This window comes from Babylonia areolata, chromosome 18 (assembly GCF_041734735.1).
Source record: "Babylonia areolata isolate BAREFJ2019XMU chromosome 18, ASM4173473v1, whole genome shotgun sequence".
Taxonomy (NCBI): Eukaryota; Metazoa; Mollusca; class Gastropoda; order Neogastropoda; family Buccinidae; genus Babylonia; species Babylonia areolata.
In genome coordinates this window covers 13,769,425-13,782,778 of record NC_134893.1, presented here as the reverse complement: position 1 = coordinate 13,782,778, position 13,354 = coordinate 13,769,425, and the positions used below count along the sequence as shown (strand labels likewise).

Here is a 13,354-nt window from a genome sequence, read left to right as displayed (position 1 = left end):
AACTTGGACAGTGTACCAACGACACACCAAGAAGCTGAACCACTTCCACACAACATGCCTCAGGAAGCTATTGAACATCAAGTGGCAAGACAGGACCCCAGACACGGAGGTGCTTGCAAAAGCCACCCTTCCCAGCATCTTCACCATCCTGATGCAGTCCCAGCTTCGCTGGGCTGACATGTGGTGCGCATGCCAGACCATCAGCTGCCCAAAAGGCTCTTCTATGGCGAGCTGCAACAAGGGAAGAGATCACACGGAGGTCAGAAGAAGCGCTTCAGAGATACTCTGAAAGTCTCTCTGAAAGCGTTTGATATCAACCCTGACTCCTGGGAGGAATCTGCAGTGGACCGTGACAAATGGTGTGCTGCTGTGCACAAAGGTGCCAAGTTGTGCGAGGTCAACAGGACTGCTGCAGCTGTTCAGAAGAGGCAGGCCAGAAAGTCACGGGCAAACAAGCTCCCTGACAATGATATGCCTGTCTTTGTCTGCCCCAACTGTCAGCGAACATTTCGTGCGCAGACTGGACTATTCAGCCATCTGCGCATTCACAGATAGATTCATGAGCATCCCCCCCAACAACCACCACCCTCCCCCCATCCCCCGGCTGGATGACAACGATGGTCATCATCGATCTCGATGGACACACACCACCACCACCACCACCACAAACAGCAGCATCCCCTCCTTTTTTTTTTCAAAAAGCAGAAGTAGTGTAGCATTTTATATGGATCAGTCTGCATGTTTTGACACCTTGGATTAATACTGAAACTGATACTGAATTTCCACACAAACATCAATGTGCATTTGCTAAGGCTTGCCACAACCCCAAATCATTTATACACATAAAAATGTTATGTGTAACTATTTGCCGAAAAAAATCAAATGGATTATTAATATTTCCTGACTCTGCTAAACACACAAGAAAATGTAACCGATCTCCAGCAAAGAGTGTTCCATTAGTTCTTAGGAACTTTCAATCCTAACACTTACCTCATCGTAAGAGATCCACTGGAATGGTGTTGTGGGAGAGGGCTTGTAGCCCAAACAGGGACCATTGCCTGAAACACACAAACCCTTACTAAACGCACTGCTCAGCTGTATCTCATTCAGATCGACCATCACTGCTGACTAAATATTCATCTTACACAAACAGATCCAAACATTGGTGATCATTCTTGTAACATGCCCAGTCTGGCAAATATTAGTCACATCCACATACATGCACACTGCCAGACATATGTCGCTATCAGGTCCACATCTACTGCTGACTATTTACATCATATGTATCATTCCTCTCAGAAACATTAATATAAGTATAAGATGTCAACACAAACACACATGCACATACATTCATTCATGACCATTCAGACTGCACTTAGCACTGACGGGATTGTTGAGCTCCTCGCTTGAAGCCCTCATACAGGGTGCTGACGTCCTCAAAGAGTGTTTTTGACAGTTTCCCATCCTTGCACAATCCTGATATACGTGACCCATCACTTTGCTGGAACACACAGCAACACTTTTGTCAGCAACTTGAAAGCATCAGCTTCTGTCATATGACGCTGTTCTTGTCCAACAGTGTTCATTTCAAAATGCATGTCTGTAGACGTTTTACACAAGGAATCCATTTTTGTCAGGACAAGGATTCACCTTTTTTCTGTTTTTATATGCCACTCACAGTCAAAAAAAGTCAATAGCTCACACTCAATGAGACCTCTCAGACACCTACCATAACCCTGCATTGCTGTGTAGTCATAGTGACTGCTATACTTGCTTAGCTGGGAAGCAAAACCACTGTAATTATTTTGTGAACGAGAATGAGGACACTATGACCATAAGATCTAGTCTAGTTTCAAAAGGACTGAAAGGTAGTCTTTACTTCACATTCATATTTGCAACTGAATGGATACAGACACCTGCAGGGTTGGAAAATGAATCTGAACAACACTTACTACATGTCTATCCAATGATATGCACGTGCACACACAGAAACACGCACACACACACGCACGCACGCACACACACACACACACACACACACACACACACATCTCTGCTAATTTGTAAAGTCTGCAGCTTGTCTATATGCCATATTCAAACATTTAGCCATGAAAACATCTTTCCTTCAATTCTTAAAACCTTTGACTTTGTGGATCTTGCATGTGAGTGTGTGTATCATTGTGTGTGTGTTTAAGTGAGTGAGTGAGTGAGTGTGTGTGTATGTGTGTGTGTGTGTGTGTGTGTGTGTGTGTGTGTGTGTGTGTGTGTGTGTGTGTGTGTGTGTGCATGTGAGTGTTTGTGTGTATGTGTATATATGTATGTATGTGTATCTGCATGAATCCTTCACTTTTGTAGCAACTTGAAGCTGATGGTAATAGACTTGTGTGTGTGTGTGTGTGTGTGTGTGTGTGTGTGTGCGCGTGCGCGCGTGCGCGCGCGCACACAAGTGGTGGTGTGTCTGTGTGTCTGAGTGTGTGCATGTATGTATGTGTATGTATGTGTATCTGCATTAATTTTTCACTTTTGCAGCAACTTTTGATTCTGAAGCATTTGCATGAATCATTTATCTAATGTTGAAGAATTCATGCATGGCACATTCAATGAAAAGCACAGAAATGCAAGAAAAATGGGCACAAAAGTAGGGCCAGAATTAAAAACCTAAGCAGGTGTTTTTGTCCCAGAAGTCTACTCACTTAGTGAGAATGAACAAACAAATGAACAAACTTTTTTTTTTGTGGGTAATGTTAGCAGACATGCACCAACAGCATGCAATCGGACTTTCTTTTAAAAGAGTGACAAAGTTAGAAGTAGGCTGTTAATCATGCATTTGATGAAAAGAACACCATCGCAGGCTGATCCAGTTAAGCTAGCAATTTCACTGTCACCAAAGGCATTATCACTGCATTTGTCTACCTCTGCTTTGACATTTCACTGCATCTTTATGAATTTAACTGCATGCATGACGCACAAACAAGTATCTTAGGGAACCTGTTATTGTAAGAATACCTTTTGTATGGCTGGGCAATGTGCATTTGTGGAGGAAAATGGTATGTGTATGGTTCTATGCCTAAATTTAAATATCAGTAAGTGAATCATCATGTGCCTGTCTAGAAGTGAGTTATCCAATGCACAGCTTGTCAGGCATTATGCTGGCAGACAGAAGTAGATTCAAAAAGTGCATGACATACCTCCCCATTCCCCTCCCTATTATCTAACACACACACACACACACACACACACACACACTGCACTGAATATCATATATATGTAAACTTCCATGAAAAAATGGTATGCATGCTCTGTCTTATTTGTGTGGTTCGAGTGTCAGTGTGCATGTGTGCATGTGCACGTGTGTGCCTCTGTGTGTGTGTGTGTGAGAGAATGTGCACATGCATATACGTGTGAGAAAGGGAGAAAGGTTAATATGTTCTGATAACCAGTGCTGAGTATGGCTTTTGCTGTGTTCTACATGAGCAGACTGATTTATCTCTGCATTCTATGTTCCCCTCTGTGCAGTGTTGACACAGAGAATAAAAATCATGATTTGCACACGTGTGTGTGTGTGTGTGTGTGTGTGTGTGAGTGTGTGAGTGTGTTATGTGTGTGTGCGTGCACCACCATCCCACCAAAAGACATGCCAGTATAATTGTAAACAGATATAAAGAAGTGCGTAACTGAGCATGTGCATCAGATCAAGGAAACAATTTACCTGTTCTGTTTAGCATAGAACAATCTCAGTTGCAGTATGCTGCAATATTTTTCATGGCCAGCAACCTATACAGTCTTTTTTTCATCTACTGATCTAGACTGAAATATAACCTTTCCAATCATCTGCTGCACTATCTGTGCTGCTGAAGACTGCAAGTAAGGACTGAGGACTGTCATAAATGTATAAATTTGCCTGGGAAAGTTTTATCAATCAAAAGAACTTTTACTTATCTTGATTATAAGTTGATAGTGACCTTTTTGTGAAACTATACTAAGCTCTGGTGCGACCTGACTTCAAGTGTGGAAACACTGTGCGGTGCCCCTATCTGAAGCAAAAATCGATTGCAAATGAGAGCATACGATAGAGAGAAGAGCCACAAAGTTTGTACACAAATGTAAGCACATGACTTAAAATAATCGATTAACTTATCTAAAATTATTTCCCCTTATGGGTAAAAAGATACATGGTGATCTCATTGAGATATATAAACATTTCAACGGTCATTACCATGTGTCTTGGGATCAGTTCTCTACACCTCAGTACAATTCCACAAGAGATACTGATGTAAAAATATTTGTACAGCGTTCAAATAATAATACAAAAAGTTCTCCTTCAGTAATGATTACTAATGTATGAAATGGACTGCAAACTCATCCAAAACAAGCACCATCAACTATTTCATTCCAGAATCAACTAGACAATTCTATAAAATTCTCAACTATTTCTGGAAAGTTTGAGGAATAAATTAACTGAAAAATCAGTTTATGAAACGTCAAACCTTGACCAAAATTTCTACCAAAATATATTCTGAAACAAATAAGGAACTTTTAAAAGCTTCAAACTGATCAAAGCTTGCCTTATCCCAATCCGACTACTACTATTAGTGCTGATATCATAGATATGTTATATCATTGTTTTGGAAGTGATGGAGGACTTTACAAAAGAGATAGATAAGGGAGAAAACATAGATGTGTTTTGTTATACTTAAGACTTCAAAAAAGCATCTAACTCTGTACTACATGAAAGACTACTAAAGAAACTCAAATCTTATTGAATTACAGGAAACACACTTGGTTGGATAAGGGGCCTTCTAACAAAAAGAACTCAGAGGGTTAGGATTAGTAGTTCATTCTCCGGTAATGCTGATGTTATAAGTGGCATACCACAAGGTAATATATTCATCATCATGGCCTGGCTTCGCTGACGAAGATCTAGGAAGGGCGTTGTCCACGTCTGATGCAGGCACGCTCATGGCTGACAAGGCCAATGCGGGAAAAGCAGAGTCGGCCGCAGCAGTTGCAAGGGAAAGTCTGGTCTGGGTTCGCAGCTGCAGCGTCGTGGTTCTTCCTCCTTCTGCGTTTGTCCTCAAGGCTGGCCCTGCGGTTGTTTTCGAAGGAGGAGACAGCTTGGTGGATGGTGCGTCGCCAGGTCTCTCGATCAGCGGCTACTGCGGACCACTGGCGATGGTCAATGTGACAGGCACCGAGAGCTTTCTTCAAGGAGTCTTTGTATCTCTTCTTGGGTGCTCCTCTGTCACGGTGGCCAGTGGACAGTTCGCCATACAGCGCGATCTTGGGCAGGCGGTGGTCCTCCATCCTGGACACGTGCCCTGCCCAACGTAGCTGGGTCTTTAGCAGCACTGCCTCGATGCTGATAGTCTTTGCCTGCTCCAGGACCTCGACATTTGTGATGTAGTCACTCCAGTGGATGCTGAGGATGGTGCGAAGGCAGCGCTGGTGAAAGCGATCAAGCAGTCGTATGTGGTGCCGGTAGGTGACCCAGGTTTCGGAGCCATACAACAGGGTGGGCAGTACAACAGCTCTGTACACACTGATCTTTGTGTCTTTCTTCAGGTGTTTGTTGTTCCACACTCTCTTGTACAGCCTGCCGAATGGTAATATATTAGGACCTATACTATTTACTTTATTCATAAATGATCTCCCCTGCGAACTAAAGAGTACATGTAAAATTTTTGCAGATCACACAAAATTATACAACTCTTAAAAATTCTATCAGGATTTACAAAAAGATACTGAAACATCAGTAAAATGGTCAGACACATGGAATCTATATTTTAATGATAAAAAATGTAAAGTACTTCATATATTGAAAATCAAACCCAGAGAAAGAGTACATAATGAAAATCGGAGACAAAGAAATAAAAGTATCAAAATGTGATGAGGAAAAAGACTTAGGTGTCACATTTGACAAAAATTTATCATTTGACAAACATGTAACAAATAGTACAAACAAAGCAAACTGAATGATTGGAATTATAAAAAGAGCATTTACATTTATGGTAAGGTTATTTTCCTACGGTTATATAAAACATTAGTTAGACCAATCCTAGAATATGGAAACACTGTATGGTGCCCAACGCAAATAAAGCAGTCACAAGCCATAGAATGGGTTCAAAGAAAAGCAACAAAGCTGATCTATAGCATAAAAGATTATTCATATCAAGAAAGATTAAAGTACTTACAACTACCATCACTTAAAAAGCAAGAACAGTAAGAGGGGACTTGATACAGATGTACAAAATATTTAATGGGTTTGATGATGTAAACAGAGAATGCTTTTTTGTACTCCAAAGGTAGACACTACAAGAAACAGTACAGACAAAATACTTTAACAATATTCCAGAACAAATTTCATGAAGTTTACATTTAGTAACAGAGTAACAAATTATTGGAACAAATTAACAAACAATACTAAACGTGCACCTAGTATAAATACTTTTAAGAACCTCATAGACCAACATGAGTTATTGACAAAAACGAGATACTTTGATGGATAAAATGACTGAGCTAGTCAACCATCTGACCAACAATAAAAAGGAGTAAAATATGATGGGCATAAAAAGCCAAAATTGTCTAAGCTGTATATAACAACGCCCCAAATCCTGATCTTTTTCCCCAGGAAGTCATGTGACCTTGAAAACATTCTTTGACATTGGACATACACAAAAGCATTGGTTTTGGAATGCTCTTTGTTAATGAACAACACTCTTTCGTCAACCATCCATATGCAACATAGTGATTGGGGATATATGGTGTAGGGTGATGGGGTGGTGGGTTGCCAAGCAGATGATACATGGACTGGAGAAAGGAGCCAGACTCACCAGGACAGACTGAAGTTTGAACTGTGACTGATCAGTTTTGCTGGCGCTCATTCTTTTCGCCTGGAATAATTTAAAAACCTCGCATCCTCTCTGCCGCCTAAAAACATGTGCTGTACGTGTAAAACACTTGCTCAAATCCGTCGTCTGTTTTTTGTTGGATTTTTTTGTTTGTTTGTTTGTTTGTTTGTTTGTTTTTTTATCCACGGATTGTTATCTTTCTCCTGTTCCTTTCACGGCATACTACGTTTCATTGAGCGCTGAACTGTTTCAGGTGCACTGAGTTGCCCGATGGACGTAGATCTACACTGTCGGTTTCGAAATCCTAAACTGGTTCACTCTAGATCTACCGGCAAGTGAGTACTCTCGAACTCGAGACAGGAGCAAATATGTTAACGGAATGGTAACAGCTGCAAGTTATTTGTCTGTCAATGACATCAATATTAAAACTGAACGCATTTTTACACGCGTTTCATGCTCCGAAAAAACAACAAAAAAGACAGCGGAAATACGTCACAATAATACCGTCCAATCAGCAAACTGTATATGGTTCTTCCTTCCGCTGCATGCGTACGTACCTCTTTCTTGAGGCTCTAAAAATAGGCCAATGATTATTACTGGGTCGACATATGTTATACAGTCGTCACCGTTAAAATAATAACTGCTCAAATCAGCAGCCGCCTTTCAATCGTCACTTTTTTCTGCACACAACTGGACGTCATTTTAGCATTATATCTTCAAAATATTAGTGGTAGGACAGGCAAGCTTGATTTTGCAACATAGTTTAGTGCAAATTGGGTCATGGTCAAACGCATCATTACACAATGTATTTATTCGTCAAACATCCAAAATCATTGCACCTACTGTTTCATTTCCGTGGTTTGTGGGACGAAAAAGCAAGATGATGGCACGTCAGTTTAGTGACTGAATCCGCATCAAAACAGTAAAATAACGGTACAAAATAAGAGTTGAACTGAATCCACCTGAAATGGGTTATAACTTGAACGTCTACTAATGGTAATAAATTGTTTCATACATGCACAAAAATTCCCGGTAATATTGGTGCACTAATTTTGGATGCGAAACTTTGATTTGCCTCGTCAAACTTATTGTACATACCAATTCCTGCTTAAATTCTTCACGGGGCCGAACATTTGATTCGCTATTGGCTGCGGCTTCGTGTTCAACTGCTAGGGACCTGAAAACCATTTCGTATTAAGCGGCATTTTGTCACATCCAACGTGTATTTATTCATGAAAAGTATGATTTTTGCCAGGACCAATTTTCTTGCTTCGTTATATCCAGCATTCGTTACATCCGACGTCGTAATAAGTGGCTTCATTTGTGTAACGTTGATCAGTCTGACAGAACACATGCATGCGTTTGTACGGCAACACTCCCACATAGCTTCCACAATTCACACACATACACAGTTCAGCCCCCCAGCCCCAACCCACTGCACACATACACACACACGTACATGTCAGTCCACGTTACCACAGGTCAGGTCAGGGGCATAGCCCTTGCTACTGGTACCCAGTACTACCTGCCGCATGTGAAGTCTCCCAACAACAGACCAGGTGGAGGAGGAAACCTTTCCCAACGGCTGTGAAGGCGGAAGAGGATGACCAAAGGGCAGGGGGAGCTCTTATCCTTGGCTGGAAGTCCTCCTAGGAAACGGAACTCCGAAGAAAAAACCTGCACCTGCCAAGGCCGTTCAACACGTGACAGTATCTGCACCTGTGAGACTCTGAGCGTCGGTTGGCTCTTCACTAAAAAAAAAAAGTCACCTGTGCTGGTCAACCAGGCTAATGTTGGAACTTCAAGCTAGCCCTTCAACACCCAGCTTTCCCAAGCCCTGCAGCGATGGAGAAGTGTAACAAGGACAGGCAGAGGATGCTGTTGGCAGCTCCTAGTCACGACTCTGCACGTAGGTGGCTGTGGGGTGATGGTCGTCAGCCGTAGACTGGGGCAATGTGGCACCCGAATCCTCCCACAGCGTCAGAGCAGCCCTTCTTAGGGACAGCACTGCTCTCCCCACACGGGGAAGGGGAGATAAAAGGATCCCTAGGTAAAGCCTGCCTCACCTAGTACCTAGTAGGAAACCGCACCTACTTGGACATCCAACACTAACGGTTGAAAACAACAGAAGCAAAGAACCAGGAGTTATGCCCTGACTCTGGGTGCTGGTCAACCAGGCTAATGTTGGAACGTCGAGCTGGCCCTTCAACACCCAGCTTTCCCAAGCCCTGCAGGGATGGAGAAGTGTAACAAGGACAGGCAGAGGATGCTGTTGGCAGCTCCTAGTCACGACTCTGCATGTAGGTGGCTGTGGGGTGATGGTCGTCAGCCATAGACTGGGGCAATGTGGCACCCGAATCCTCCCACAGCGTCAGAGCAGCCCTTCTTAGGGACAGCACTGCTCCCCCCACACGGGGAAGGGGAGATAAAAGGATCCCTAGGTAAAGCCTGCCTCACCTAGTACCTAGTAGGAAACTGCACCTACTTGGACATCAAACACTAGCGGTCGAAAACAACAGAAGCAAAGAACCAGGAGTTATGCCCTGACTCTGGGTGCCTGGGGGCTACACCTTCTGCTGCATTGGGAAGCCAGAAGGCACCCCCAAGAACCTCAGGCGTAGGCTTTGCCATACAAACCAAATTTCCACGACAGCTTGACTGCCTTCCACGTGGGATAAACGATAGGCTGATGACCCTGCGTCTGAAGCTGTCCGAGGATCGCTTCGCCACAGTCATCAGCTGCTATGCCCTGACGATGACCAACCCTGATAACATCAAAGAAGCTTTCTACAAGGAGCTCAGCCACACCATTTCAGCAGTAGACAGAAAGGACAGGCTAATCATCCTTGGGGATTTCAGTGCCCACGTCGGTGTGGGCTTCTCATAGCCAAAAGTCCTAGGACAGCACAGCATTGGCAAGTGCAACTCCAACGGACTGCTTTTGTTCTCACTGTGCACGCAGCATGGACTGACCATCACCAACACCCTCTTCCAACAAGCGGACAAGTACAAGAACACATGGATGCACCCCCATTCCAAGCAGTGGCACATGCTGGACTATGTGATTGTCCGGCAGAGGGACAGAGGTGATGTTTCCATTACACGCTGCATGAGAGGAGCAGTCTGTTGCTCGGACCATCGCCTGTATGCAGCAAGATGAACATCAGACTTGCATGCAAGCTCCAACCAGCCAGGCAGAAACCCCCTAGGAAGCTGAACATCCACCACCTCCCTATCACCAAGGACGTGCTGCAGCAGCAAATCCAAGCAGTTCTCCAAGAAATTCCTGCATCGACTGATGTAGAAGAGGTATGGAGCACCCTTAGAGATGTTGTGTACACAGCAGCAGCTGACACACTCGGCTTTGTACAGAGGAGCCATAAAGACTGGTTTGATGAGAACTCTGGAATCTCCAAGCTCCTGAACACAGCATGAGCATATAGCATGAGGATCACATTTCCGATAAAGACTGCCAGAGGAAGAATAACCAGTACTTGCAAACCAAGCAACTCGAACAGAAGAGGTGGGAGAGAAAGTCCAAAGAGCTTCAGTCCGCTGTTGATGCTCATGACATGAAGACCTTCCATGATGGTCTCAGGATCAACCCCTGTCCGAGCCTTGGACCAGACCACCCTCCTGACAGACAAGAAAGACATCCTGCCCGCTGGGCAGACCACTTCAACACCCTCCTCAACAGGGACTCGTCCGTATCTGATGAGGTAATTGCAGCCCTCCCACAGCTACCAGTCAGTGACTCGTTAGCTGCCCCTCCCACCAAGGTTGAGACCCGGAAGGCCCTGAAGCTGACAATGTCAGGAAAAGCACTAGGAGCAGATGGAATCCAGGCCGACATCTACAAGTATGGAGGCGAGGTGCTGAGAGACAAGACGACCGCCCTGTTCCAGTCTATCTGTGAGAGAGGGGAGGCGCCCTGTTCCAGTCTATCTGTGAGAGAGGGGAGGTCCCTCAGGATTTCAAGGATGCTTCCATTGTCCACATTTACAAATGGAAGGGAGACAAAACACCCTGCAATAACCACCGTGGAATCTCTCTCCTCTGCATCACCATCAAGATCTTCGCCTACATCATACTGAACAGTCTGGTTGACCATGTCTCCAACACAGCTGATTGTGTCATTCCATGATGGCATGCAGGCAAGAGTACAGGAAAATACTGACATGTCAGATCCGTTCCCTGTGGTAAATGGAGTGAAGCAGGGCTGCGTCCTAGCACCCACACTGTTCTCCATTCTCTTCTCTGCCATGCTGATTGACGCCTTCCAAGACTGTGACCAGTGCATCTACATTCAGTTTCACACAGATGGCAAACTTTTCAACTTGTGGTGACTCCACGCTAGGTCCAGGGTGTCTGAGGCACTGTTGAGAGAGTTCCTCTTTGCTGATGACTGCGAGCTTGCTGCACACACCCATGAGGACGTGCAGTTCATTATGGACAGGTTCTCAACCTCTTGCAGGCGCTTTGGAGTCACCATCAGCCTCTGCAAGACTGAGTCCATGTAGCCAGCTAGCTCACAGAACGCCAGTGCTTTCCACCTACCTGCAATCAAGATCAATGACACAGAGATCAAGTCAGTTGACAAGTTTTGCTACCTAGGAAGCACCCTATGCAGCAACGGAGCCCTTGATGCAGAAGTGACGCTGTGCATCGCCAAGGCCAGCTCCACCTTTGGCAGACTCAACAACAGGCTGTGGAACAACAAAGGCATCAGGCTCAGCACCAAAATCAAAACCTACAGAGCTGTTGTGCTGACCACCTTGTTGTATTGCTGTGAAACATGGACGACGTATCACCGTCACATTCAACAACTTTAGCAGTTTCACCAGAGATGCCAATGAAAGATCCTCGGCATGAAGTGGCAAGACAGGGTCTCCATCCTCCAGGTCTTAGAGAGGAGCGGCCTGCCCAGCATTGGAAGCCTGCTGATCCAGTGCCAGCAACGCTGGACAGGACACGTTGTCCGCATGGCAGGCAGCAGGATCCCAAAGATGCTACTGTATGGCCAGCTGAAGGAAGGCCACTGCGAACTTGGAAGACCCTGCAAGCGCTTCAAGGACACCTTGAAGACAAACCTCAAAGCCTGTGACATAGACATCACTTCCTGGGAAGCTGATGTCCTTGACCGCTCTCACTGGAGGATGCTGTGCTCTAGTGGCATAAAGATGTTTGAAAACAAGAGAACCCTGGCCATTAAGGAGAAGCGTGAGCGAAGGAAGCAGGGCTCAACTTCTGGAGACGTTTTCCCTTGCAACACCTGTGGGAAGTGCTGCACATCTAGAATTGGCCTCTTCTCCCATATGAGGACACACAGACAGATAAGCCTGCCTACCTGCTCATCCGTCGGTCCAACAGGAGACTCCATCATCACACGTCAGCCCATGACATAATTATAAAAATAGATTAAAAATAGATAGTACTCCTATGGCGTAAACTCCCCAGTCAGAATTATGGCATGTTGAAGGCACAAGTATTGATGCCAGCCACTGGACAGCATGTATCACTGCTTCAACTTCCATTGTCAGGCAGGAGATTGTGGCTTTGTATGTGGCATTCTCTCCCCGAATGAATTTTGCTTTGCCATCTATCCCCAACCCAACTTATCTTTGTTGACTGAATGATCTTAATGAATGATAATATCCTCTTCTTTGTTTTCTTCTCTGTATTAGTCCTGCCCTTAGGCCATTTCCGACAATATCTTCCCAGAGTGGGTGAAATGATCATGTTGAAGAGGCGTTTGGGATGTTCTGTGTATTCTTCCCATTCTTTTGTTTCTTTCAGGTATTGCAGCTTTCACACAAGCTGAGTGGTGTCTTCTGTTTGTCCAATCCATTATCTTCTGCTTCATAGCAGTATTGTAAACCATTTAACAACTGAATCCAATTTGTGTGAGTGGTGTCAAGTGAGGTTTAGACAATATTATCAACTGGACATGTGGTAAAGTTCTTCAAATTTGCGCAGATGTCATTTTGTCTGAAACCTGTGCAATTCTTCTCCACTGATCCATATACAAAGTACAGTTCAGAACAGGCTGTGCATTACATATCATGTAATGGGTATATGTATATTTGTGAGTGCAGGTGGGAAGATGGGATTTTAGGGATGGATGTGTAAGTTTGTGTGTGTGTGTGTTGTTATTGTTGTGTTACTGACTACTGCAAAGGAAATGTTTGCTGTTCAAGCATACATTCATGTATGTGTGCACTTGCACACTATTCTGAATCAAGGAAAATTACCCTGAAACAGTCAACAAACACACACACACACACACACACACACACACACACACATTTAAGTTTCAGCTCAAGGAAAGAATATTCAGAAGTTGTTTTGTATATGTGTGTGTTTGTTTTTGTTTTTTTATTCTTTATACCAGTTACAGATTACATATTAGACAGCAGAGAATACGAATTCAGGAAGAAGGCAAAATTCAGCAGTCACATAAACACACACATGCATGCACCAAGACCTGCACAAGCACTATTCCACAA

General features: G+C 44.1%; 1 protein-coding gene across 2 annotated transcripts in view; it reads right to left on the bottom strand.

Annotated features, from left to right (window-relative positions):
- LOC143292486 (long-chain-fatty-acid--CoA ligase 5-like) overlaps positions 1-13,354 on the bottom strand; it is an 85,698-nt gene that overhangs the window by 54,228 nt on the left and 18,116 nt on the right. For both annotated transcript variants that reach the window (XM_076602817.1, XM_076602818.1), the window contains 2 exons: positions 1,387-1,501; positions 991-1,058 (listed from right to left, as the gene is read on the bottom strand). In XM_076602817.1, the coding sequence (XP_076458932.1) occupies positions 991-1,058; positions 1,387-1,501 (183 nt within the window). The remainder of the gene's footprint in view (positions 1-990; positions 1,059-1,386; positions 1,502-13,354) is intronic.